This window comes from Eumetopias jubatus, unplaced genomic scaffold, assembly GCF_037043125.1.
Source record: "Eumetopias jubatus isolate StellerSeaLion01/CBP00866 unplaced genomic scaffold, mEumJub1_p1.0 scaffold_2, whole genome shotgun sequence".
Classification (NCBI taxonomy): Eukaryota; Metazoa; Chordata; class Mammalia; order Carnivora; family Otariidae; genus Eumetopias; species Eumetopias jubatus.
In genome coordinates this window covers 119,377,414-119,403,215 of record NW_028274808.1, presented here as the reverse complement: position 1 = coordinate 119,403,215, position 25,802 = coordinate 119,377,414, and the positions used below count along the sequence as shown (strand labels likewise).

The window sequence follows — 25,802 nt, the reverse complement described above, 5'->3', positions numbered from 1 at the left end:
AGTTCACTAACTAGCCCATTTCAGATTCACAAAGGAGCCACAAGTCTCAAACTAATCTGTATTTTGATTTCTAGTTCATTTGGACACATATCAGATGGTGGATTTCTTCTCCCCTTAGTGTCTGAATAGGAATTAGATAGCTAGACCTCCTTCTGGGAACTGGAAGGATCCTAGCAGACTATTAGACCTTTCTCATTGATTACGCTTATTTGGGAGGGGACTACCCAAACCCTTGCGTAGTAAGTAGTTCTGCAAAGGGTGAAAAAAATGACCCACTTCCCTCACATGGAACTTCTTTCTCTCTTCTTTAAGGGTATATTTCTAGTTAGGAAAAAAAAAAAAAAAAGAAGTGGTGGGCCAGATAGAAATTGCAATCTATCAGTTGGTCATTGAAAGCATACCCCTTTTTACTAAGTGTGAAATGTATGAAAGGGGAAACTATCAATGCAGTTGCTAACTGTCCACTTCAATCAGAGTTTTAAGAAAAGAAGACTGAAAAAAATATCTTTTTAAAGGCTATTATAGTAATGAATAAGTTATAGTAAAGATTTAGAAAGTAAAGTGAACTATCTCTATACTATAATAGTTTTACTGATCTATTATAATTTTCTTATTTATTTTTTTGTAAGGTGAAGTTCCCTTGTGAAAATAGTTTCAGTGTTCCAAGGGGTACTTTTCCTGAATTAAGACTACTTTCGAGATTGTATTTTAATTACTTTAAATTGGTCAGGTGTAGGAATAATTGAATCTCAGGGAGAGTTTCCCTTATCGCAAGGCTAGGCTAACTTCCTCATGCCCTTCTCTAATCTGCTAAACATCCCATATAACCCATTGCTTACTCTGTAATATTGTTCCTTCTCTATTATAATATTGGAATACTCTCCTACAATTATTCTGTTACTATTACTACTATTTGTCTTATGGGAAACACTCCAAGCATAGAAATGGTCATGACACATAACAAATACTCAACACATCATTGCTGAGTGCCTAGATAATAATCCATTATAATTGTTTTGAATATTCACCTTTTTTTTCAAATTCCTTAGTGCAATTTCATGGCAAAATTCATTGTGTCTATAAAACAAAATTCTTTAATTTTTAAGTTGAATTTTTATCAATCCTGTCTGTTAATTATTATACTATTAAGGGCTCTTCATGAATTATTTATTTTAGCATATGTAATGCCCATCCATTATATATCATTATGAAAATATTATACACATAGAAGACACTCAGTAAATATTTATAGAGTGAAAAATAGCTTTTCTTTTTAATCTTAATTTTTTTTAATTTATTATCTCCTATTCAGTTACTCTTCAATACTAATTTCAGTCTTCTAAAGTAAAAGGCACATTTTTTATCAGTGGGAAACAAATGTAGGAAAATTTATACAGAATACTTTCAGTAGCACAGGATTAACTGTATTTCTTAGGTTTCTCAGTCAATTCTTCAAAGGGCTTTCCTACTCACATGTCTAGCCCTTTGACAAATTCACTATACCCTCTACTTGCTGTTTTTTGGCTGTTCAGTCTACCTCTTAGGAGGCAGCTATGCTCAGGCCTTAAACGCCTACCTATTTCAATATAACTTTAAATGTTCCTCTCCTATGTACATTTGACCTAGACTCACAGAAAAATTACCCCTGCCTTCTCTTTCCTTCAAAAGTATACATGGTTTTGATTCCAGGAGATCTTCATGAAGAAGTATTTTTCATTGATCCTTAAAGGGTTCCTGGACCCAATTCCAAAGTGTGTGTGTGAGTGTGTGTTTGTGTAGAGGTTTCCCCACACCAACAAATAATTTTCAGACACCGGCAGGGTGTCTGAGAACTCCACTAAATTCTGACACTTTGCTCGAAGACAGCAACAGATTCTACTTCAGAATCCTTTACTTCAGACACTAGTCACAAACATAGGTTGTTACCTGTGCTTCTGACCAACCGGTTCAGAGGTTTCTATGACCCCCTTTTGGGGTTCAATTAATTCCCTAGAATGGCTCACAGAATTCAGAAACATTTTACTTACTAGATCACCAGTTTGTTGTAAAAGGATAAAAATCCAGAATAGCCACGTGAAAGAGATGGATAGGGAAGGTATGTGGGAAGGGGCACAGAGCCTCTAAGCTCTCTCCTGGTGTGCCACTCTCCCAGCACCTCCAAGTGTTCACCAGCCTGCAAGCCCTCTGAAGTTCTTTCAGGTTTTTATGGAGGCTTCATTACATAGGTATGATTGATTAAATCACTGGCCATTGACAAATTCAGCACCCGCCCTCCTTCCCTCCCTAAAAGTTCCATCCTTCTAATCATTTGGTTGGTTCTGGAAAACAGCCCCATCCTTGAGTGCTTACAAAAATGACCTAATTAATATAACAAAACATATTTTGTATCACTGTCAACACTTAGAAAATTCTAGGGGCTTTGGGAGCTGTGGACACAGACCAAATACATATGAGAAGTATATATTTGGTCATCTAAATGACCAAATATATACTTCTTATAAATTACAATATCACAGATCCCAGTAAGGATGGCCTGAGATTTCCCCCAGCATTCCTCAAAGGCTCAGGATGCATGACTTCTATATGAAGTCTTGCAACAGAATGTAGAGCCTGTGCCATTGAGAACCCCTGTCCTAAAATCTCAAAGATACTAAGGCAGCAGAAGTCCTCCATATATGTCCTCTTAAAAAGACGAATTGGTACTATACAGTTGGTCTCTCAGAAGGTAGGGAATGAACTCTAAATTAGCCACAGGAAAGGAGCAAAAATTATTCTCAGAATATCTGCAGGAGATATTATTCTACAAACATTTCTGTTACTTGCTTTTGGAGAATGAAGACTTAATTTTTAGTAAGAAATCTCACCACAAAATGCCACTTTCTGTTCTTATTCCCCCCTTTTTTTAGTTCTTTATAGATTCTGTTATGCTAACTGCTTTTTCTTCTCTGAATGAGTGTTTTAGACACTGACTGCAATGACTTGCTTTTCGTGTCATATTCCAAGATGATCTGGACTTCAGAAGGAAACTTACTTCACTTGCTTCAAATACATGTCCTCATTCTCTTCTAAACTGTTACCAGGCTACTCACTACCCTATGAAATTATGTAGTAGATGTGGAAAGTAATTTCTATATTCTCTTCCAGTTCTTGGATTGTGTCAAGGGGGCACGCTTTTTAGAACCTGCCCTAAGCACAGTAATAGCTAGTTACACCACTGGCTAGAAGCATTATTTCTGCTTCTCTTTCTGTTGAAATTTTTCTCCAGCCACTTCCTGTTATTGTCTTCTTGTTCCAAACATGCCCAATTTCAATTTTTCTTTAATATGATTTATTTACAATGGAAACTACCCCAACAATCACATTACTTACAAAAATATTCTTGATCCATCTGATGGTCCAAAGGTATTTTCAGTTAATATAGAACCATTTTATATTACTTTATCTTACACAATTCTCCACAAAAACTGAAGCAGTATGTCTAGAAAGGGCTGAACCTTTCATCATTGTATGTTCAGTGCCTGGCACTGTGTCTTGTATATGGTAGGCACTTACTAAAGTCATTTTGAATGAATTAATAAATGAATAATGAAAACCTGAGGAGGAATGTCTCCTTTTATCAAAGGAGGAATGAGAAATGAAGCTAACCGTTTCAGATATTGAGAGAACTGTGGTGAGTTAGTTGCTAGGGAAAACATCAATATAACTTGGGTAGGGAGTGAGGCTGAAATTCTAATCTAATCAATCACTATAGGGTAGAAATGGAAACAAATTACCAGAGTTCACAAAGACAGCCAAACAAAGAGAGAAATGGAGAATTTTAGATTTCTTGACATTCAAACATTTTATAGCTTTGGGTGTTAAAACTCAGATATACTGAGCAGGCTCCCTTACAGTAAACTCACTTTCACTTGTTAGCACATGCAGGAGTATGGAAGGAGGGCAGAGTCAGCTACAGTATAAGCAGAAAATTCAGTTCCACAGGTCATCCTCAGCTGAATAGAAAAGAGCAGATTCAACACATCTACTCAATTACTAGAGAACAGAAGCAAGTACATAATTCAAACAGCCCCGCAGGAAGGAATATCAAATAGCTACCACAACCACCAATTGACAATAAAATACTGTTCCACATGGACTTAGCAAATTAATGCTAAAAGAAACTGAATATTCCTTTTTATTATTGTTCACCCCATGTTTTTTGTTTATTTATTTATTTTTATTGAGGTATAGTTCACATACAATAATACCTTCAGGTGCACAACATAGTGATTTGACAATTATATATATGAGGAAGTGCTCATCACAATAAGTTTAGTTATTATCACCAAAAAAAGTTATAACAATATTATTGACTATATTTCCTAGCCTGTACTTTTCATCCCCTTGACTTATTGTTTCTGAAAGAGAGAGAGAGAGAGAGAAAAAAAACGGGGTTGGGGGGAGGGGAGAGAGAGAGAAAGAATCTTAGGCAGGCTTCACATGGAGCCCGATGTGGGGCTTGATCCCAGGACCCTGAAATCATGACCTGAGCTGAGATCAAAAGCCAGACACTTAACTGACTGAGCCACCCAGGCTCCCCTGACTTACTAATTTTTAACTGAAAGTGTGTACCTCTTAATCCCCTTCATCTATGTCACCTGTTATCTCCCACCCATCTGGCAATCACCAGTTTCTTCTCTGTATTTATGAATTTATTTCTGAGTTTTTGATGTTATTATTGTTGGTTTTTTAGATTCCACATATAAATGAAAACATATGGTATTTGTCTTTTTCTGTCTGACTTTGTTCACCTAGCACAATATCCTTCAGGTCCATCCATATTGTTGCAAATAGCAAGATTTCATTTCTTTATTATGGTTGAGTAAGATTCCATTTATATATAGATACAGATATAGATATAGATGTAGATAGATAGATAGATAGATAGATAGATAGATAGATAGATAGATAGATAGGTAGATAGATAGATATCTCACATCTTCTTTATCCATTCATCTATGGATGGACACTTAGGTGGCTTTCATATCTTAGCTATTGTCAATAATACTGCAATAAACAATACTGCAAAAAACATATATCTTTTTGAATTGGTGTTTTTGTTTTCTTCAGGTAAATATCCAGAACTGAAATTAGTGGATCACATGGTAATCCTATTTTTAATTTTTTGAGGAACCTCCATACTGTTTCCCACAGTGACTGCACCAACTTACATTCCCACCAACAGTGTATAAGTGTCCCTTTTACTCCACATCTTCATCAACACTTGTTATTTCTTGTCTTTTTTATATAGCCATTCTGACTGTGATCAGGTGATATCTCATTGTTGATTTGCATTCCCCTGATGATTAGTGATGTTGAGCATCTTTTCACATGTCTGTTGCCCATCTCTATGTCTTTTTTGGAAAAATGCCTATTTGGTCCTCTACCCATGTTTTAATTGGATTGTTTGGAGTTCTTTATATATTTTAGATATTAACCCCTTACCAGATATATCATTTGCAAATATCTTCTCCTATTCAGTAGGTTGCCTTCCTGTTTTGTTGATGATTTCTTTCACTGTACAAAAGCTTTTTAGTTTGGTGTAGTCCCAATAGTTTATTTTTGCCTTTGTTTTCCTTGACTAGGGAGACATAGCCAAAAAAACATTGCTAAAGTCAGTATCTAAGAGATTACCACCTGTGTTTTCTTTAGGAGGTTTAGGGTTTCAGGTCTCACACTGAGGTCTTTAATCCCTTTTGAGTTTATTTTTGTGTAAGGTATAAGAAAGTGGTCCAATTTCATTCTTTTGCAGTTTTGCATGTAGCTGTCCAGTTTTCCCAGCACCATTTATTGAAAAGATTCCCTTTTCCCCTGTATATTCTTGCCTCCTTCATTATAGAGTACTTCACCATATAAGCATGAATTTATTTCTAGGCTCTCTATTCTGTGCCATTGATCTATGTGTCTATTTTTGTGCCAGGACCATACTGTTTTGATTACTACAGCTCTGCAGTATAGTTTACAATCTAGGATTATGATACCTTCAGCTTTGTTCTTTCTCGAGATTGTTTTGACTCTTCGGGGTCTTTTATGGTTCCATATAAATTTTAGAGTTATTTGTCCTAGTTCTGTGAAAAATGTTATTAGTATTTTGATAAGGATTGCATTAAATCTGTAGATTGCTTTAGGTAGTATGGACACTTCAACAATATTGTTCTAATCCATGCGCATGGTATAATTTTACATTTATTTGTGTTTTCTTCAGTTTCTTTCATCAATTTTTTCTAGTTTGGAGTATAGGTCGTTCATATCTTTGGTTAAGTTTATTCCTAGGCATTTTGTTCTTTATTCAATTTTAAATGGGATTGCTTTCTTAATTTCTCTTTCTGTTAGTTCATTATTAGTGTATAGAAATGCAACAAATTTCTGTATGTTACTTTTGTATCCCATAACTTTACTGAATAGGTTTTTTTTTGGTGGAATCTTAAGGGTTTTCTGTCTATTGTATTATGTCATCTGCAAATAGTGACAGTTTAACTTTTTCTTGACCAATATGGGTGCCTCATTTCTTTTTCTTTTCTGACTGCTGTGGCTAGTTCTTCTAGTACTGTATTGAATAAAAGTGGTGAGAGTGGAAATCTGTGTCTTATTCTTGATTTTAGAATAAAACCTTTCAGCTTTTTACCGGTAAGCATGATGTTAGCTAACGGTTTGTCATATATGACTTTTATTATGTTGAGGTATGTTCCCTCTAAATCCACTTTGTTAAGAATTTTTATCATAAATGGATATTGAATTTTGTCAAGTGCCTTTTCTGCATCTATTGAGATGATCATGTGATTTTTATCCTTTATTTTCTTAATGTTGTTATCACATTGATTGATTTGTGGTTATTGAACCATCCTTGTACCCCTGGAATAAATCCTACTTGATTGCAGTGAATGATCCTTTTAACATATTATTGAATTCAGTTTGCTAATTTTTTTTGAGGATGTTTCTATCTATGTTTATCAGTGATATTGGCCTGAAATCTCTTTTTTTTTTTTTTTTTGATAGTGTCTGTCTGGTTTTAGTATCAGGCTAATGTTAGCTTCATAGAAAGAATTTGTAAGCTTTCCTTGCTCTTCTGTCTTTTGGAATAGTTTGAGAAGGATAGATATTAACTCTTCTTTAATGTTTGATAGAATTCATCTGTGAAGATACTTGGTCCTGGAATTTGTTGGGAGTTTTTAAATTATCAATTCAATTTTGTTACTAATAATCAGTCTATTCAGATGTTCAATTTCTTCCTGCCTCAGTCGTAGAAGATTGTTTGTTTCTTGGGATTTATCCATTTCTTCTAGGTTGTCCAATTTATTGGCATAATTTTTTATAGTGATCTCATACTTTTTAAAAAAATTTAGTGTCAGTTAACTCCTCCTCTCTCATTTATGATTTTATTTATTTGATTCATTTCTCTCTTCATCTTGATGAGTCTCTCTAAAATTTTATAAATTTTATCTTTTCAAAGAACCAGATGTTAGTTTCATTGATCTTTTCTTTTGTTTTAGTCTCTACTTTCTTTATTTCCACTATGTTCTTTATTATTTCCTTTCTTTTTCTAACTTTGGGCTTTGCTTTTCTTTTCCTGGTTCCTTTCACTGTAAAGTTATATTGTTTAAGATTTTTCTTATTTCTTGTGGTAGGACTATACTTCTATAAAATTCCCTCTTAGAATTGCTTTTCCTGCATCCTAAAGATTTTGAACCATTGTGTTTCCATTTTCATTTGTCTCAGGTATATTTTATTTTCTCTTTAATTTCTTTCTTGACCCATTCATTGTTTAGTAGCATGTTGCTTAACTTCCACATGTTTGTGTTTTTTCTTGTAACTGATTTCTAGTTTCATACTTGTGGTTAAAAAAGATACATAATATGATTTCAATATTCTTAAATTTATTAATAATTACCCTGTGATCTATCCTGGAGAATGTTCCATGTGCACTTGAAATAAATGTGTATTTTGCTGTGCCTGTTCTTTAATATATGTCTATTAGAAGAATATACATTTTTTATTAATGACTTTCCCCAAACACTCACTTTATCACGAGTTAGTATGTTAGTTTCCTATTGCTGCTATAACAAATTACTACAAACTTAGTGGCTTAAAATAATACAAATTTATTATCTTACAGTTTGGAAGTCAAAAGTTCAAAATCAGTCTTACTTGGGTAAAACCCAAGTGTTAGCTGGGCTGGTTTCTTCTGAAGGCTCTGCAGGGAACCCATTTCCTTTGTCTTCTCCATCTTTTGGAGGCTGCTTGCATTTCTTCATTTGTGTCCCCTTCTTCATATTCAAAGCACATTACTCCAATCTCTGTTTCTTCACTATGTCTCTTCTCTGACTTTTCTGCCTCCATCTTATAAATACCCTTGTGATTATATTGGGCCCACCTGGATAATCCAGCTTACTCTTCCCAGGCCAAGATCCTTAACTCAGTCCCATCTTCCTTGTAATGTAAGGTAACATATACACAGGTTCTGGGGATTAAAATGTGGACATCTTTAGGGAGACCACTACACAGTTAGGTTAGTATTAAATAATTAAGTTAAACCTGGGAAAAGATAAGAAAATGAAGAAAGCCTCTCAATAACAACAAAATAAGTTTTATTGCTAGGAAATTCCTTCAAACCTTCTGAGTATTTCATCCAGTTTTGAGCTAGGAAATGAGAAGTATAACATCCTATGAGAATAACATATAATTCATTGTCTAAAGATCTGGACATGTTCTTCAAAAGGAAAATTGTCCATTAATATATAACCAAGAAGAAGCAAAATACTATTTTGCTTTTACAACAGGTTACTGCTTTAGGGGGGACAAAAAACAGTTTTATTTTTTAAAAGAATCCAGAATCTAAAAGTAGAAATGAAGTCAACAGCATTAGCAAAAGCATTCAGTCTGCAAAGGGTACAGGGAATCAGCCATAGCAACTACAACAGGGCAACAGCGAATAGCCTTAGCTGTCCATTTATTGGAATACAGAGTCAGCATGAGGCTCCTATAATTTTCACCAAGTGGGGTAATGATATTGAGGCATTCAATATGCTTCTAGAAAAAGAATACAAGGGAAGAAGTCAATGGATCCAAGAGTTTGTTATATTGAGAAACAAGAAACCAACTGTGGCTAGCATTTTTTGTCATTCTGTAACACAGGTAAAGTCAGAAATCTGCGATTACATGCTGCTGGTGGCATTCTGCCTGAAAAAGCATCTCAGTGTGAGAATTACTGAGTGCCTCTTCCCTGAGAACAAATGTGAAACAAGAGATAACCCAACATTTCAGACAGTATAATTTCCTTAAGGGAGAAAACACAGGAAAATAAAGTCAACTGTGACTAAAGAATGTGCTTGACACTGAGAAAGAAGACCAAATGAGTGAAAACATTTCTAAAATATCTTTTCATAAATGCACAGGCAGTTAGAATACATGTAAGACTTGGGCCATAGCATCTCTGTGTATCTGTGATCTCTACACATTTTCCTGTCTTTGTGAAAACAATGTCTACATACCTTCACCCAAACAGTGGCAACATTATAATGAATTATGAGTGCAGTTCATGCCTATTCTTAAAGATACAGATGTTTATTTCCATGAGATTATTTCCTGTGGGAAAGTAGGTAGGAACACAAAAGCAACTTTTCGATATGGATATAGGTATAACCTTGCCCGTGATGTCTATGGAATCCTTAGCAATGACTTTATATAACCTTAAAAGGAAGGGGAGGATTATAATAAGAGGGCAGGCTATGGAATCAGATCTAGGATTAAATTCTACCTCTGTTATTCAAAACTTTTAAAACCCAGAATCCTCATTTGTAAAATATGGTTAAAGCCACATTATTTTGAGAATCAAAGGACATGAACATTGTGAAATACTTACATAGCGTTTGGCACACAGAATACAAAACAAAATAGGGTAGCTGCTAACAGCAACGGTAATGAAACACAAGAATAAAGAGGTAAAGGAACTCAACATTACTTCATAACTTTGAACAAGATACCTAAAATAAAAACAAAGCTGGAATAATTTTTGAACTTTAGTGGAGGATTTTTTAGTATTTTCTAGCACAAAGCCTTGTAAAATAGTTTTAAAAATCAGCCCCAAATTTTAAACACATTTTTTATTTCATTTTTCCGTTTACCAGGATTATATTGATGTAAATTGTCCAAGTGATGATCTGAAAATATACTTAATTTTCTTGTGTATTTTACATCTTATTCTATGTGTATTAGAGAAAACAGTATCATAAAATTGTAGAGCTAGCAGAGAGTTGAATATAATTACTTCAAGTTCCTCGTTTAGCGATTGTACAAGGCTCAGCAACATTCAGAATTGCCCTGGTTGCCCAGATAGCAAGGTGGACAGGCAAGATGGCAACCATAGCCTTCTGATTTCCAGTCCAGGGCTCTTCCTACAGGAAAGTGACTCCATACATGTGACAGATACAATTTGCTATCTGGAGACTATCCTTATTAACAAATCTTTGTGCACATAGAGGGAGTGAGCATTGTGTATTTCCATGGAACGAACTGAAATACCTTTGAAGATTTGGACCCTTAATTGGGAAGCATAAGGTGGAATGTTTATGTCTCTTCCTTCCTCCTCAAAATCATCATTGAAGTATTTGTGAAGAATATATAGTCTAAGATTGTGTGTGTGTGTGTCTCTCTCTCTATATATATATAGACACACAGACATATACATATATATATATATGACACACACATATACATATATGAATATATATGCAAATGTATCAGTTAGGACATTGTCTCCTCAGTGCGTTGTTTTAAAAAGAATCACATATTCCTAAGAATTGAATTTCTAAAAATATTTTCCAAGGGTTTATATGTTCCCTGCAAACCAAACCCTCTGTCTTTACCTTATTGTACTGAGATCTCTTAGTAAACAGGTATTTATAGAAGACAACAAACTTCTCAATATATTATTTCATGAATTAGATAAAATCTCTTGCTATATTATTTCAAATACAGAAAATCAACTTAAAGTTAATAATGACATTAAAGGAAATATTGGAAAGCAGAAAAATATATCTGTGATAGTTTCAAATTTGCTGTCATTTCACATATTTCTCCAAGGTTTCTTCATTATGGTATAAACTATAAAAACAAATTGCGTTATTTGAGAAAAGCTAACATTTTGGATACTTTGGATACTAAAAAAGACTGCATGAGATAAATAGTTGCTACACAGCTCTCCCTTTTAGATTTATTTTCTAAAAAAGGGAGAGGGACATTTAAGCCATGAATTATTACCAAATCTTCAATTTGATCTTCAAAGGTATTTTCAATTTCAAATGTATATTACTAATTTAGAGATCTTGAGAGAAGGGACATTTATATTAAGGCTCTGGGAAAAGTCTTAGTATTTCTGTCTTCAAAGCAAGCAAAGTAAACTCTTATTTGGAGAACCTATTTCAATCCATATCTAATTTTTTCCTGGAACCAGTTCTGCCTTGGAGCGGGAGAGGGAAATAAATTTTATACGGGATTTTAAACCACTTTATGATTCTAGGCTACAAAGTCTGGGCAAAATGAAATATTAAAAACATTCAACTTGTATGTCTACATCTGCAACTTTGTATCTTTAAATAACCAGATCTATATATCTATTTCTCCCCTTTCCCAGCAAGTGTCGACTTCTGGTATCCCTATTTCTTCCCGCAAGTGGGGGCATGGTGGAAGATCTAGCATGGGTCAAGAGTTGGAGTAACAGGTAACGTTGCTCTCAGGTATTCCGAGTGAAAAGGTGAGGAGGGAACAGGACCAGAAAGTGTTAGGAGAAACCCGAGCAGCCTAAAAAGCAGGCGAGCGCAAGCCCCAGGGCAGTTTCACTTCCTCAGCCTCCCAGCGAGGCCGGGCGGTGGCCCTGTGGCCTGAGCCCGGGGGCTGCGTTTCCGGACCCGCTGGCCACAACCGCCGGGGGTGCTCTGAAGAGGGGCGGTGGCGGAGAGGCGAGCTCGCGGAGCAGCTCCCGCAGCGTACTCCGAGGCTCCGCGGGCATCTGTCCGCAGGCTGCCTGGCTTCGGCCGCTGCGATGCGGCCGGCGGCGTCGGTGCGCACGGGCGGGAGCCGGGAGCGGGCCTCCGGCGGCCCAGCGCCCCCAGGTGGGTGTTCGCGCGTGCGGGCAGCCGGAGGGTATGGCCCGCCGGGCTCCGGGGCTCGGCGTAGACCGAGCGCCCTTCCCTTCGGCGACCACTGCGCTGCAGCCGCTGACGCGAGCGCGCCTCGGGGACCGGGGCACCAGGGCTAGCCCCTTCTTCCCGCCGCGGTCTGCCGCTCAGCCGGTGGCCCGGCCCCTCCGTGGCGGGCGTCTTTGAGGGGCAGTCTGGCCGGGACGAGGTGGGAGCGTTCTGTGTTCGGATCCGCGTGGACCGCCGACTTCGGAGTGCTTGGAACTTTCCAGAGCACCTGGGATAGGGGCCTCCAGTTTCTCCAATCACCTTGGGACGGGTTTTAAAGTTAAGCGTGTGTTTTAAAGTCCTGCGTAATTCTAAAAATTCTGTCAACATGTTATTATTGCAAAACTGCTTGTCCGGTTTATCTGCCCGGCCTTACAAAATCCAACCCGGTAAATTGCTAGGATGGACTGTAATCCGCTGATCTGACAGGTTACTCTGTGTAGAGCCTCTTCACTCCGCAGATTTTGCTAACTTGTTAAAAGCAGAAACGGTCAATGTTGAATACGTAACTGGATTTATAGATCAAATGGACGTTAAGGCGGTTGCCCTCAGTACTTTTTGAGTGTTGCAAATGCATTTGTGAACTTTATAATGAAGTATTCAGTTTTGAAATTTTTGAGAAAGCCTTCGCTTGGGTATTAAGATTGCTGGAGTTGTTCACGGTGAGAAATGCAACAAGAAAATCTGAGTGAAAATACTAATTTGCTGAATAGAATTTCTCATAGCTTACCAGCATTTTTTGAGGTAATGCTGCTTCTCTTGGCTAGTGTTTATTTTTAATATATAGATTTTAAAAGACTGCCTTTCTTAAAATGGGAAGTATGTTTGTGATGATTTAAAAGACAAGAAAGGAATTAGAGCCCTTGATATCTTAATATGTTATCATTTGTGATTTCAGCCTGACAATTTATTTAAACAGAATGGGCTACAGTTTGTTCAAACTTCTTGATTGAACAGTTTAGCCAGAAAGTGACTTTTTATTCCACTTGATAGTCAAGAATACTTTGAGGTACTTTCTATTGTGAATAATGCTAGAGTGATGTGATCCAGCTGTTAGCTCATTCTGATTATTCCTCTTCCTTCTGTGTGTTTTTCCCCCATTTACTTTTGTCCTTCCCAATATGGTATTTATCACTTGTTTCATTTACCTCCTTTGGCCAAGATAATGAATTTTTTCTTTTTTTTTTTTTTTTTTAAAGATTTTATGTATTTGAGAGAGAGAGCCCAGAGGGAGAGTGAGAGGGAGAAGCAGATGCTGAGCAGGGAGCCCGATGGAGGGTTCCATCCCAGGATCCTGGGATGATGACCTGAGTCAAAGGCAGACGCTTAACCAACCACCCAGGCACCCGTGAAATATTTTTCTTATAAGGAACTATCTTTTGATACTAACGCATACCTAGTCCTGGCTATGAGTAGCCTTCTATGAGAACTAGTTCTGATTAATTCTTTTAACATATGGAGAACTTTTTTGTGTGACCTCTCTGTCTGCTTTGGACAAGCGTTTCCACAGCATGGTAGATTTTAGCTTAACATGACACATTGTGGTAAAGTTAATCCAACTTCATTTTAGAGAAGTGAAAGCTGTGACCCAAGTAGTGATTTTCCCATGGTTCTATAACTAGTCATTATTTGAAGATCATCTATTCATCACTTCACCAACAATCTTTTATTCCCCTACAAAAGCTGTATAGTAATATGAGTATAAAATGGTAAACAGTTTTGGGCGCCTGGGTGGCTCAGTTGGTTAAGCGACTGCCTTCGGCTCAGGTCATGATTCTGGAGTCCCGGGATCGAGTCCCGCATCGGGCTCCCTGCTCAGCGGGGAGTCTGCTTCTCCCTCTGACCCTCTTCCCTCTCGTGCTCTCTATCTCTCATTCTCTCTCTCAAATAAATAAATAAAATCTTTAAAAAAAATAAATAAATAAAATTAAAAAAATGGTAAACAGTTTCATGCCTATAAAGATTTTATATTTCTAGCAGTAGGTGTATGGTATATTATAATGATATCTGTGTATGGTGCCACCAGAAAGATCGATGAGTATCCAACTTGTCTTTTATTTTTTTTAAAGATTTTATTTATTTATTTTGATAGAGAGAGACACAGCAAGAGAGGGAATACAAGCAGGGGGAGTGGGAGAGGGAGAAGCAGGCTTCCCGCTGAGCAGGAAGCCCGATGCGGGGCTCCATCCCAGGACCCCGGGATCATGACCTGAGCCGAAGGCAGACGCTTAACGACTGAGCCACCCAGGCGCTCCTCCAACTTGTCTTTTAATGGAAGCAGGAAAGATAGGATAGCCTGTACTAAAACAATGTAAAAACGTTGCACAATAGATGAAAATTCCATTTAGAATGTATTTTTCTGGTTTATATTTAACTAGATACTGTCCTCCGATGTCCAAATGAGAAATTTTTCCTTTGCTTTATCCCAAAACCAGTGATTTTAAAACAAATTTAATTTTCACTGCTAACCTTCGATAAGGATTGTTTATTTATTAAAGCGCAGATTATTCCCCACCCCATAGTTTTTGTATTTTTTATAAACATTATTTGATGCCTTCGATGAAGAGAGTTAAATAATTAGTTTAAAAAGAGATGGCACCTACCCTGTCTCACCACGTGCTAGATGCTTATATATAACTTGTGAGGGACATCATAGTTCTCTCTTTGTCTTGAAGTTCTTGAGGATTTGGAGCTTTTTATTCTGATAGCACTCTTCCAACATAGCAAATAACCTTGATTTCTCATTCCAAGGAAATACCCTGGTTCTATTCTGGTGACTGGTAAAACTTGCCTCCTTTAGACCAGCTAGAAATGTTCCGATAGGGTTATTTTTGCTGAGATTTTAAAGAGAGGTAGCTCTCTTAGGGCACTTTCATTTTAACGTAGAATAATTCTACAATATCTAATTGCTTAGAGTTTTAGACTTAAACGGCAGTGTATGTGGTGTATACTTGGAAAATCAGAGGAATTTTTTCACAACATCAATCTGGAAGATATTGTAGGTGATCATGCCCTACTTATGATGGCCTCTGGACTCAGACTGCCTCACATCATCAGTCTAGCTTTATTACTTACTTGCTGTTTGATTTTGGATAAATAACTAAATCTGTCATTATCTCAGTTTATCCATTTAAAAAGCAAAAGTGGAGAGAACAATAACACTCATTTGAGAGAGTGGTTTTGAGGATTAAAAGAGAAAATGCATGTGAAGTGATTTTCAGGGTGCCATAGCAAATAGTAATTGCTTAACACATGTTAGCTATTATTTTAATTCTTAGGTCATTGGTCAATGGTGCCATACTTACGTATAAAAGACAGTTTTTATTGAGAAAACAAACTCTCTTGAATTGGGGGAAAACTTGAATGAAGCCATCAAGCTCCCACATAAAACAAATGAGGGAATATGGCTTCCTGTAGAAAGATACTGCTATATCCTTGGAGAAATATTATGGCTAATAGTTCTGAGAGGAGAAAAAAAAGAACCCACAATGAGAACTAAGGATAAATTGATTGAAAGGGCGTTAGACTAGGGCATTTACAGGAAAGAATAAAATTGGAATTTAATAGAACAAAAATGAGAGCATGTTTTATTTTCCCGTTATCACAGAGTACCAGTTTTGACCCAGTTAAAAATATACGTGTGTAAATATATGTGGAAAAGTAAGGATCAAGCTGAAAATTATGGGATAGAGATGGAGAAGCTACTTTACCAAAATATTTACTGTTTGGTTAAAAAAAAGTCCAATGTAAAGAATATTATTCCTGCCAAATATAAGTTGCAGGTTTTAAGAATTTAAATAACTGTCACCTGATTGCCTGAGTTTCATTGCTATTTTATTACTTTCTTTATATATTATAGAATATCTTACAGTAATTTCAGAGACAGCTATGAAATAAGAATAGGAAGGGCAAACATTCCAGAAGTTATTATTTAAAAATAAGTTGTTATATGGCCTTGTAATTCTTTCCTGTTCTAAATATAAAGAATAGTATCTTAAGTTTCACTGCAGACATTGAAATAGCCCAGGTGGTAAAAATACCAGATATTATATGGAATTATACCCCTCTTGTAGTTATTTTTCACTCAGAGAAAAAGAATGATTTTTTTAGACATTTACCACTGAACAGAAATTTCTTTGTTGTTTTCAAGTGCTCCACATTGAAATAATCCAAAAAGACCACTTCCCTTTGTAATCATTAGAAGTAATTTTTCAATTCCTTGTGGTCTTTTTTTTTTAAATCTGTTTTCTTTTCTTTTTTTTTTTTTAAAGATTTTATGTATTTATTTATTTGAAAGAGAGAGACATAGCGAAAGAGGGAACACAAGCAGGGGGAGTGGGAGAGGGAGAAGCAGGCTTCCTGCAGAGCAGGGAGCCCGATGCGGGGCTCCATCCCAGGACCCCGGGACCATGACCTGAGCCGAAGGCAGACGCTTAACGACTGAGCCACCCAGGCAGCTCCCCTTGTGGTCTTTTATAAGATTTCCTGTGTATCCAGTTAATTAAAATAAGTTATGTTTTATCACACTGTGTGTCGTATTTTCCTTTCTTTTAAGCTCTTATACTGCTTTTCTGTGTTAGTAATTCCCATGCTTTCATTTTTAATGTGTTCCACTTTATAAAGAGATTCTAAAAAGTACAAGAACAGTTTCTGACTTGGAATTTCATTTACTGTGTGCCTCATTTTTTGGTTATGATCCATGCTGAAGACTAAGTCTCACCCTTTGGTAAGGATCAATATTCCATTCATTTTTTGTTCTAACTTAGCCATAAGAAGGATCATGCTTAACTCTCAGAAAAATAACATAGTACCAAGACCACTTAAAATCCTGGCCTTCTTTTAAGACTGCATTTATTGTGTTAACTACTTTGAATTCATATGATATGGATATCACATTACCTGGATAAGTGAGAGCATCAGAAGATTAGCACCTACTTTGAATAAGAAGTTATATTGTTCAGTACAATTATATGAAAGTATGTAATAATTCATTGTGTTATTTCTTTTCCTACAAGAGCTTTTCTAAACTATTAAAGTTGTAACTTCTAAGTCATCATATCTTTTTAGGGAGGGTATAGAGAGTGGGGAAGCACCCACACTGGAGATGTGGGGAAGAAACATACCATATCAAAGTGGTATGATTCTATACAATCATGTCACTAGAATGACAATCTGTAGAGTATTTCTTGAGGCTGTGTGAAGAATCCCTAAGATTTACACATTTTCCTCATTGGTTGATCGCATTTTATTTCGATTTAATAGACTGATATAAAATCTCAGGAGACAACTGCATTTTAGTACGATTAGTGAACTACTGGGTCACTAATAAGAAAGTCAGTGAGATAAAACTGAAGCAAAATTCCCCCTTCATTTCAGTTAATGAGATAATTTCCTTAATTTTCTCATCACTTTTCAGTAAAACTTTAGAACTTTCACTACTTCAGGCACTTCTCTATAGACCAGAGACCCATTCTTTATCATGTCCTGTCCATCTGTACCCATGCTAAATGGGTAAAACCATGTATCATTCAGATTCTTGGAAACAGTCACTTGGGTCAAGAATGGGCACTAAATTCAGAGACAGCTTGCTGCTTTGGCTTACTGGCCAACGATGAGTGTTGTCTGGCTTTTGCAGATTGGTTGAACTCAACAAAGCCTTTCCTTTCAAAAACAGAGAATGAGACTGTTGTCAGTGGAAGGGTAATGTGTGATGGCACATAATAGAGGATGACAGCCCGTTGACTTGTCCACAATGGATGATTGGAAAGATGAGTTGAGGGACTTGAGGAGGACGGAAAGAGGGAGTAGTCTTATTTTCTGACTTTTCATTTCCAGCCCATTTGAGACCCAGCTGCACTTCTTTTTCTGATCTGGTCGCCATAAAATGCCTGTAGTATCCTTACAATTACCTTCTTTTTAGGTGAGCTAGTTTGAACGAGTTTCTCTTTTTTTGGAGGAAAAGAAGATTTTGGACTAGGATGCCTTTATTTCTCAAATACTGCCTCTTCTGCTTCTGTAAATCTTCTCTTTTAGAAAGTTGTTTTTGTTAAAATGATGTCTGCTATGCATCTTCCATTCAAAGTTAAACAATCTGTGAGTTACATCTTTCATGCACTGAGAATAGGGTGACTTATAAGTCTAGTAGTCCTCCTGATAAGAATATTTGGAATTATCTTGCTTTAGTACTGAAATTTGAAGAAAATCCATGCAGTTATTTTTGTCTCTAAACTTGAAGTCCCTAGAGTTGGGGAGGAAATAATGCACTCAGAGATTAATATTCTAAGAGTTAAGCACTCTTAAGTTTAGAATTTTGAATTATGTAGTTGTAAAACTGTATTAATTATAAAATTATAACAGTAGTGTTTTTAAATGTTTTTAGTAGTATGTTTTCACTTAAAAATTGATAGCATACTGTTTTTGGCAAATTTTAAAAATGTATTTAAATTGGGGCATACAGAGGGAGAGAATGCCTATGACATTTATCTTAGTAAAAGAGGAAGCGGAGGCATAAAAGTAGCATAGTTTACTAGCTATTATCTCAGTCCCCCTGGGGGATTAAGTTTTTCAAAATAAGGATAGCAGTTGAGAAATCAGCATTTATTATATGAACCATACTTTTCCCAGTAAACTGAAATACAGTTGACCCTTAACATGGATTTGAACTGTGTGGATCCACTTATGTATGTGTGGTTTTTTTTTTTTTTTGATACAATATAGTACTGTAAATGTATTGTCTCTTCCATATGATTTTCTTTTCTTTAGCTTATGTTATTGTAAGAATATAGTATATAATACATATAGCATACAAACTGTGTTAATCAACTGTTTATGTTATTGATAAGGCCTCCGGTCAATAGTAGGCTATTGGTGGTTAAGTTTTTGGGGAGTCACAAGTTAGACGCAGTATTTTCGACTGCATGGGAGGCTGGTGCCTCTAACCCCCACATTGGTCAGGTGTCGGCTGTACCCTCTTTGTCATACAACGAAGTCTTATATATCTTAGAATCTGAATTCTGATCTCTCTATTCTATTCCACTAATGTGTTTATGTCCAAGCCAATATCTGCTAAGGAAAGTTCTCCCAAGAGATCTTCTTTTCCATAATTTTCTTATTTATTATTATTCTTCCATTCATCCACTTCCGTTTAGAGATTATTTTATCTACTTCTCCTTCCATGAAACAAATGGAATGTTGTATAACACCTGATTTAGAGGAATTTATTGAAAGCAATCTAGCCATTTTAAACAGAAAGAAGTTTGATATAGGAAATTAGGTTTTTACGTAATTGATGCAAGGGGTTTGGGAGCAATCTCTAGTCTGGGCCATCAGGAATCATTTTCCTAACAAGGTTATGGGAACCAGTTTTCATAACTAGTCAGGGGGATCTGCTATTTTATCACCATCAGGAAGCTGGGGAATCTGAAGGCACTGAACCAGCTGTTGGCACCTGGAACAGACTGGTGCCAGGATCCCAAGAATTTCTGGCTCATCAGCCATCTCCTATTTGCTGGATCTGCACCAACAAAAATAGATGCCTTTCATTCCATTGGAATGGTATTATATTTATATACTTATTTGGGGAGAGTCAACTTTAAATGCTCTTAAATCTTCTATTGGATCAATTTGAGTAGAAAATTCTGTGTATGAAAGGTCCGAGGTTTCAAAAGAAATATATAGTAGCTTGGTTTATTTAAATCAAATGATAAAGTTGGAAACTTTCCACTCGTTCATGTTATAACCACATGAAAGTTGAACTTTCCTGTTTTGGTTCTGTGAACAAATACAACAAGACACTGCTTTCTGTATTTAAAATGTCCTCCCGTGTAAATGAATTTTCTTACAAAATTTATTCTTTGAATCATTAATTGTGACCTTTACATTGAAATTATAGGAAGAAAAATATCTAGTGTTATATTACTTAGTATTAAACTGTATAAGATGTTACAATGAAAAAAAGCATGCAATGCCTTTTTAAAAGAAATTTAAGGTAGATCTTTGGATATGCATATAGAATTGCAGTTTAAAATATATCAGGATTTTTATTTGTATTACAGAGCAGTCAAACTAATCTAATCTCTCACCAGTTTTCCTATACATTTTTCCAATTTAAAATTGATAAATATTATTTTAAAGACAACTAAATGTGTCCACATTTGTGGACTATCTATACCAGTATCTGTATCAACTCAAACATGGGAACTGTCACTTATTCTGTGACTTTGAGCAAATTACTCATCTAAAATCCAATTTCTTTATATCTGAACTAGGCAACACACCTATTTTTGAAATAATTAAATATAATTCTGTTTGTAAAGTGCCTGGAGCATTCATAGCAGGTGATTAGCAAACGGCAAATGTTACTACTTTCAGCACGAGATAGTATTCAAATTTCACCTTTATTAGAAGGAATGTGTTTACATGGCTCCTTCTCAGCACTTCTGTTGTCACATACTTACGAATCTCAAGATGGAGAGCTTTATATAAATGTTTTTTCAGTTCTCCTGTTTAATTTTTCTGATTGCTGTATTAAACACAGTAATATCTCAAATGCGTTTCTCTGGGTGTTCCCTATAGATTGAACTTGTTGAAACCTATGATCTGCTATGGAAATAAATTATATGATTTTATATGTGAAATTGTGTGTTATCTTCAGGGAAAATAGTTAATGGGTAAAGGACACTTATCTCCCATTTTGAGAATTCTGTTTTTATATGATATTTAAAAATAAAAACATGATTATTTTTTTCATTTCTTTATTCTTGAAGATTATATATTATCCATATATTATCGTGCATCCCCTCTGCCACTCCCCCCCCCCCAAAGAAAAAAACAACACACACACAGAAACTGGATCATAGTGGAGTTGATTCAGAGTCTCTTAACTTTTGTGATGAAGGCATTTCTAATATCCTCATATAGGTAAAAATAATAGTTGATATAGGTAAAGCTTTAGTGATATTTTCAGAATTGCTTGAATTATGTCTAAGCAATTTCTTCCCAAAAGAGTTTAAATCTATACAATGTCTCACCTAGATCTTTGAGGGTCAGAAGAATAATAGAAAAGTCGTCCTAAGCAAATTTCTAGTTCTGAGTAATCTATGACTAATTAGAAAGCACTAGTAATTATGGAAAGAAAGGGAGAGCTTTTCTGTTTCTTTTGTGAGGACCAGTCTTCTGAGAAGTTAACAATTAACACACATTTCATTTCTGCTTCTCCTTAGGAAAATATAGAAGATTCATTTAAAATTATGTTCATATTTTATTTTATTATTTTCAAATATTTTATTACTTTATGACTCCTTAGAATAATTTTCTCATCTGGTCCGTATAAAAATCATTCTTTAGGTAATTCTGTCACAAGATCTCTTTGTACCTCATGATGAAAAGGGGAAAGAGCATTTGGTAAGACTTGCAGCATAGTGGGTGCTCTGTGATTGACGGTTATCAAGGCTGTTGCTAGGTGAGTAAATGGGTGGACACAAGGGACATTATGAAGGGTGACTCATAACTTCTTTTATCTGATGGCCAATACCTGAAAAACCTGAGCTCATACTCCTAGGGCTTGCTTTCTTTAGTATTGTGCTGCTCAAACTGTATTGTGTAGCATGTATGTTCCTTGGAAAAAGTGTTCTGTAAAATCAGTTTTGAACGTGCATACTGGGATATTCCAGTGGCCTGAGAAATTCTGCAATTAACAATGTATCTTCGGGACGCCTGGGTGGCTCAGTCATTGGGCGTCTGCCTTCGGCTTGGGTCATGATCCCAGAGTCCGGGGATCGAGCCCCGTGTCGGGCTCCCTGTTTGGCGGGAAGCCTGCTTCTCCCTCTCCCACTCCCCCTGCTTGTGTTCCCTCTCTCGCTGTGTCTCTGTCTGTCAAATAAATAAAATCTTGAAAACAAAACAAAACAATGTATCTTCAGTTTTCTCTAATTCATTGTTTCACAAATGTATTTAACCATGGAGTGCATTGTCATCTTAACACTGGTAGAGAAAAAGGATTTTTTTGCACCAAGTTTTCATCCCTGTTAAATGGTAAATAGTTCTCGAGAGACTAGTTCTTTCAAACCAGAGATTGGTAATACTGCTTTTAGCTATGTTTTCCTCAGTGCTCTGACCACCTTTTGAGTGAGAGGGAGATAGGGCTATATCTATATTAGGAATAGAAACAGAAGAGGGTAGAGAGTAGGGAGAATGACATTGGCAGGCTCTGTAGGGCACACATGATTTGCCTATTTCTTTAATTCCCTTATGATTAATTCTGACTATTCAAATGAAGGCTTTGATTGTGGGATGTGCCAGAGAAAATGGGAGGGAAATCAGAAGGGGATTATCTGTTGAGGAAAGTAAAGTTCTATGAATGAAATAAAACTGAGAATGTGGGGGGCACCTGGGTGACTCAGTTGGTTAAGTGTCTGCCTTCACTTTGTGATCCTGGGGTCCTAGGATCGAGCCCTGCTTCGGGCTCCCTGCTCATTGAGGATTCTGCTTTTCCCTTTGCCCCTGCCCCGCTTATGCTCTCTCTCTCTCTCTCTCAAATAAATAAAATCTTAAAAAAAAAAAAGCTGGGAACGTGCATACGGTATTCTAAATATAAGAATATTTTGGATTATGTGTACTTTTGCAGTTTGTATTTCAGTAGCATGTATGTGTCTCAACTGAGCAACTGATTTTACAGATATTTTCACATGTCAGACTATGTAAACCTGCCACTATGTCAATAATCATGTAAGCTGTGTAAGTGGCCTCACATTGTTCAAATACTGGGATTTTATTCATCAAAACACTCCAAAATTAAGATCAATTTGACTACCTGGCCATAACCAGATTGTTTCCATGTTAGAAATGTTTGTCAATGAAATGCCCCTTTGAAGCAAACATAGGTTATTAGGAGTCACCCAAATAAATTCCTCCTGAAATATTTTCCTAATGGAAAAAACAGTAACTGTTATAAATGCAGATAGTTTAAGCTGACAATTTTATGTCTTAGAGATTGACAACATTGCATGTAAATAACACTATTATGACAATGACTTGTTATTACTCACATAGATTGGATGCTCTTTAAAGGAAGGAGTAGCCTTTGGCATCCATTTAGCAGAGGTAAGCACATTAATAGATGCTTGCTGATTTGCTGGTAGCACAAGAGTGACAGTGAAGTAGCCAAATTAAGATAGGAAAAAGGATAAATGAAGTTGTAGCCATTTCTGAATGCCCTACTTCTGAGGTGTAAATCTAGCCATAGATAACAACCCTGGTTTTGGCTTTCTTTTTCAAATTGGTTTGCAGAAGGGCTTTCTTTAATTATGAAAAAAATATTAAAAATTCACAAAACCTTTTTCACAAAGATACTTTTAGGGCATTTTCCAATATCAAATTAACTTTTAATCTGATAACAACTGGTTTATTTTTACTGAAATGTCTATAACTTAGAATATTTAGCTTATTAAAATATCTTCTGGGGCAAATAGAAAAAATATGATTAGTGTCTAAAAGCAAATGAAATTTAATATCCTCCTTGTGTATCTAGAAGATGAAATCATTTTGTCTTATTATTCTTTTTTCTAGAATAATACATGCACATAATTGAAAATATGTACAGTGACTAAAAATATAAGAAGAGACATGGTATATGTACTTGTAGTTTTTATTTTTCTATGTTTACTTTTAACAATTTTACTTGTTTAGCTTTGTAGTGTTAATATATTTAATATTTATATATGAACTTTAAAGTTACAGTTGTATGGCAGTTTGGTGACCTGTCATTCATAAATGCTTCAACCTTGCTCTTTCTTCATATTAATCTATTGCAGTGTTTAAAAATAAAAGATAAGAAAAGAAAATCCACAATGATTTATTGGATAAAGAATAGATCGTCCTCCATACAAAACTATTAATAACCTAAAGAAAGCCTGAATAGTTTTTAATAATACAGAAAATGCTTATTCACTGTGCTGGATTTGAAGTCAAAACAGCACAGGATTGGGCACCTGGGTGGCTCAGTCGGTTAAGCACCTGCCTTCGGCTCAAGTCATGATCCTAGGGTCCTGGGATCGAGGCCTGCATTGGGCTCCCTGCTCACCGAGGAGTCTGCTTCTCCCTTTCCTTCTGCCCCATCCCCTGCACATGCTCTCTCTCTCAAATAAATAAAAATCTAAAAAAATAAAAATAAATAAAAAGCACAGGCTCAAGTAATGGCTCTGTCACTAATGAACCATGTGACTCTCTGATGCCCAGGAGACAGTATGTATATTGATGAGCACATTAATTATTCATGAGAATGATTGGCTAATAATAATAATAACTCAATTAATATCTTATTTTAAGAGAAAAACACTACAGAAATTAAAATTGCTCTCTCTAGGCATTTGGGATTGAGGATATCCATCAACAAAGAGTGGACTAACGCCTCTTTGTCTTACACAGGAGTAATTATCCTTTATTCATTCACTCTTCAAACATTTAGTCTTGATCTGTGCTAGGTTCAGGAAATACATAAAAAGGTGGCTCCAGGCCCCAGGGACTGTATTTAAGTGAAATAAGGATGGGAAAAGCTGAATGGCGCTATTTCTTTTTATCTACACTCTAATTGAACATCAGATGACTCAAAAACCTTCACTGCTGAGATCTGAATAATTTAGTTATGAGAACTAGTTAGCAGGGTGAACTATAGCTAAGAGTGTTTACTGTGACTACTGGGGGTGATTCTTGATGCATAACTTCTGTTCCAGAAAGTCACTACTCATTTCAGAGTGCAGTCATGAGTACAGTCCCATGGGACAGAGTTTTGCAAATTTCAGTCATTCTCACAAAACCTTCCTCAAATTTTTGGCCACTGTACCCTCTTGTTTAAGAAAAAATTTTCTTTAACTTTTTTTTAGCCTAAACATATTTTAAAGGAACATTTATATCACTACCATAAATGAAAAATCATTATCACTTGCCCTAAAGAGAAGGTGACCATACAAATAAACAGATTGAAAATAAAATGTTGAATATGGGTAAGGACAGGTTCTGAGCACATAGGACAACCCCTGTTTGATAGTGTTAGAGTTCATGAAGTCACAAGAGCTTCAATCTAAAACACTGTCCTTGACTCAGGATTGAAGAAGTATTCTAAAGTGAATGACTTTCTCTATGATTCCCTGTCACTGTGTCTCCAAGAGTTGGCATCCCACCCACTAGCAAATGCTATCCTCCAAAGGCCAATTTCACCTTACAGAAGAGTGAAATGAAGTTTTAGTTAGCACTTACAGGTGTCACGAACGGTGATAAATTCTCTACGTAGTTTATCTCATTTAATTCTCATAACAATAGTCTCACAACAACAATTTCATAGGTGGTATTTCTGTATGTTGCAAGTGGGGAATCCAAGCTCAGAGAGGTTAATTATTTGCTTAGAGATGGCTGAATTTGGATTCCAAGACAGCCTGACTCCAAAGCCTGACCTCCTAGCCACTCTGTAACTCTCTGAAATGAACTCATTTTATTCTCATACAAACACATGTGTACACTCTTGTCAGAAAAGCATTCCTCCCATATGGACATTTCCATTTTTGTAGTCAATGAAGTAGCCATGTATAT

General features: G+C 36.1%; 1 protein-coding gene across 3 annotated transcripts in view; it reads left to right on the top strand.

Annotated features, from left to right (window-relative positions):
- Nucleotides 1-11,916: 11,916 nt before the first annotated feature.
- Nucleotides 11,917-25,802, top strand: part of BANK1 (B cell scaffold protein with ankyrin repeats 1) — a 304,887-nt gene continuing 291,001 nt past the window's right edge. Inside the window, exon 1 of one of the 3 annotated variants that reach the window (XM_088021093.1) lies at nt 11,917-12,146. In XM_088021093.1, the coding sequence (XP_087877219.1) occupies nt 12,077-12,146 (70 nt within the window). In that variant the 5' untranslated portion in view covers nt 11,917-12,076. The remainder of the gene's footprint in view (nt 12,147-25,802) is intronic. The other 2 variants (XM_088021090.1, XM_088021091.1) reach the window with 2 other exon arrangements.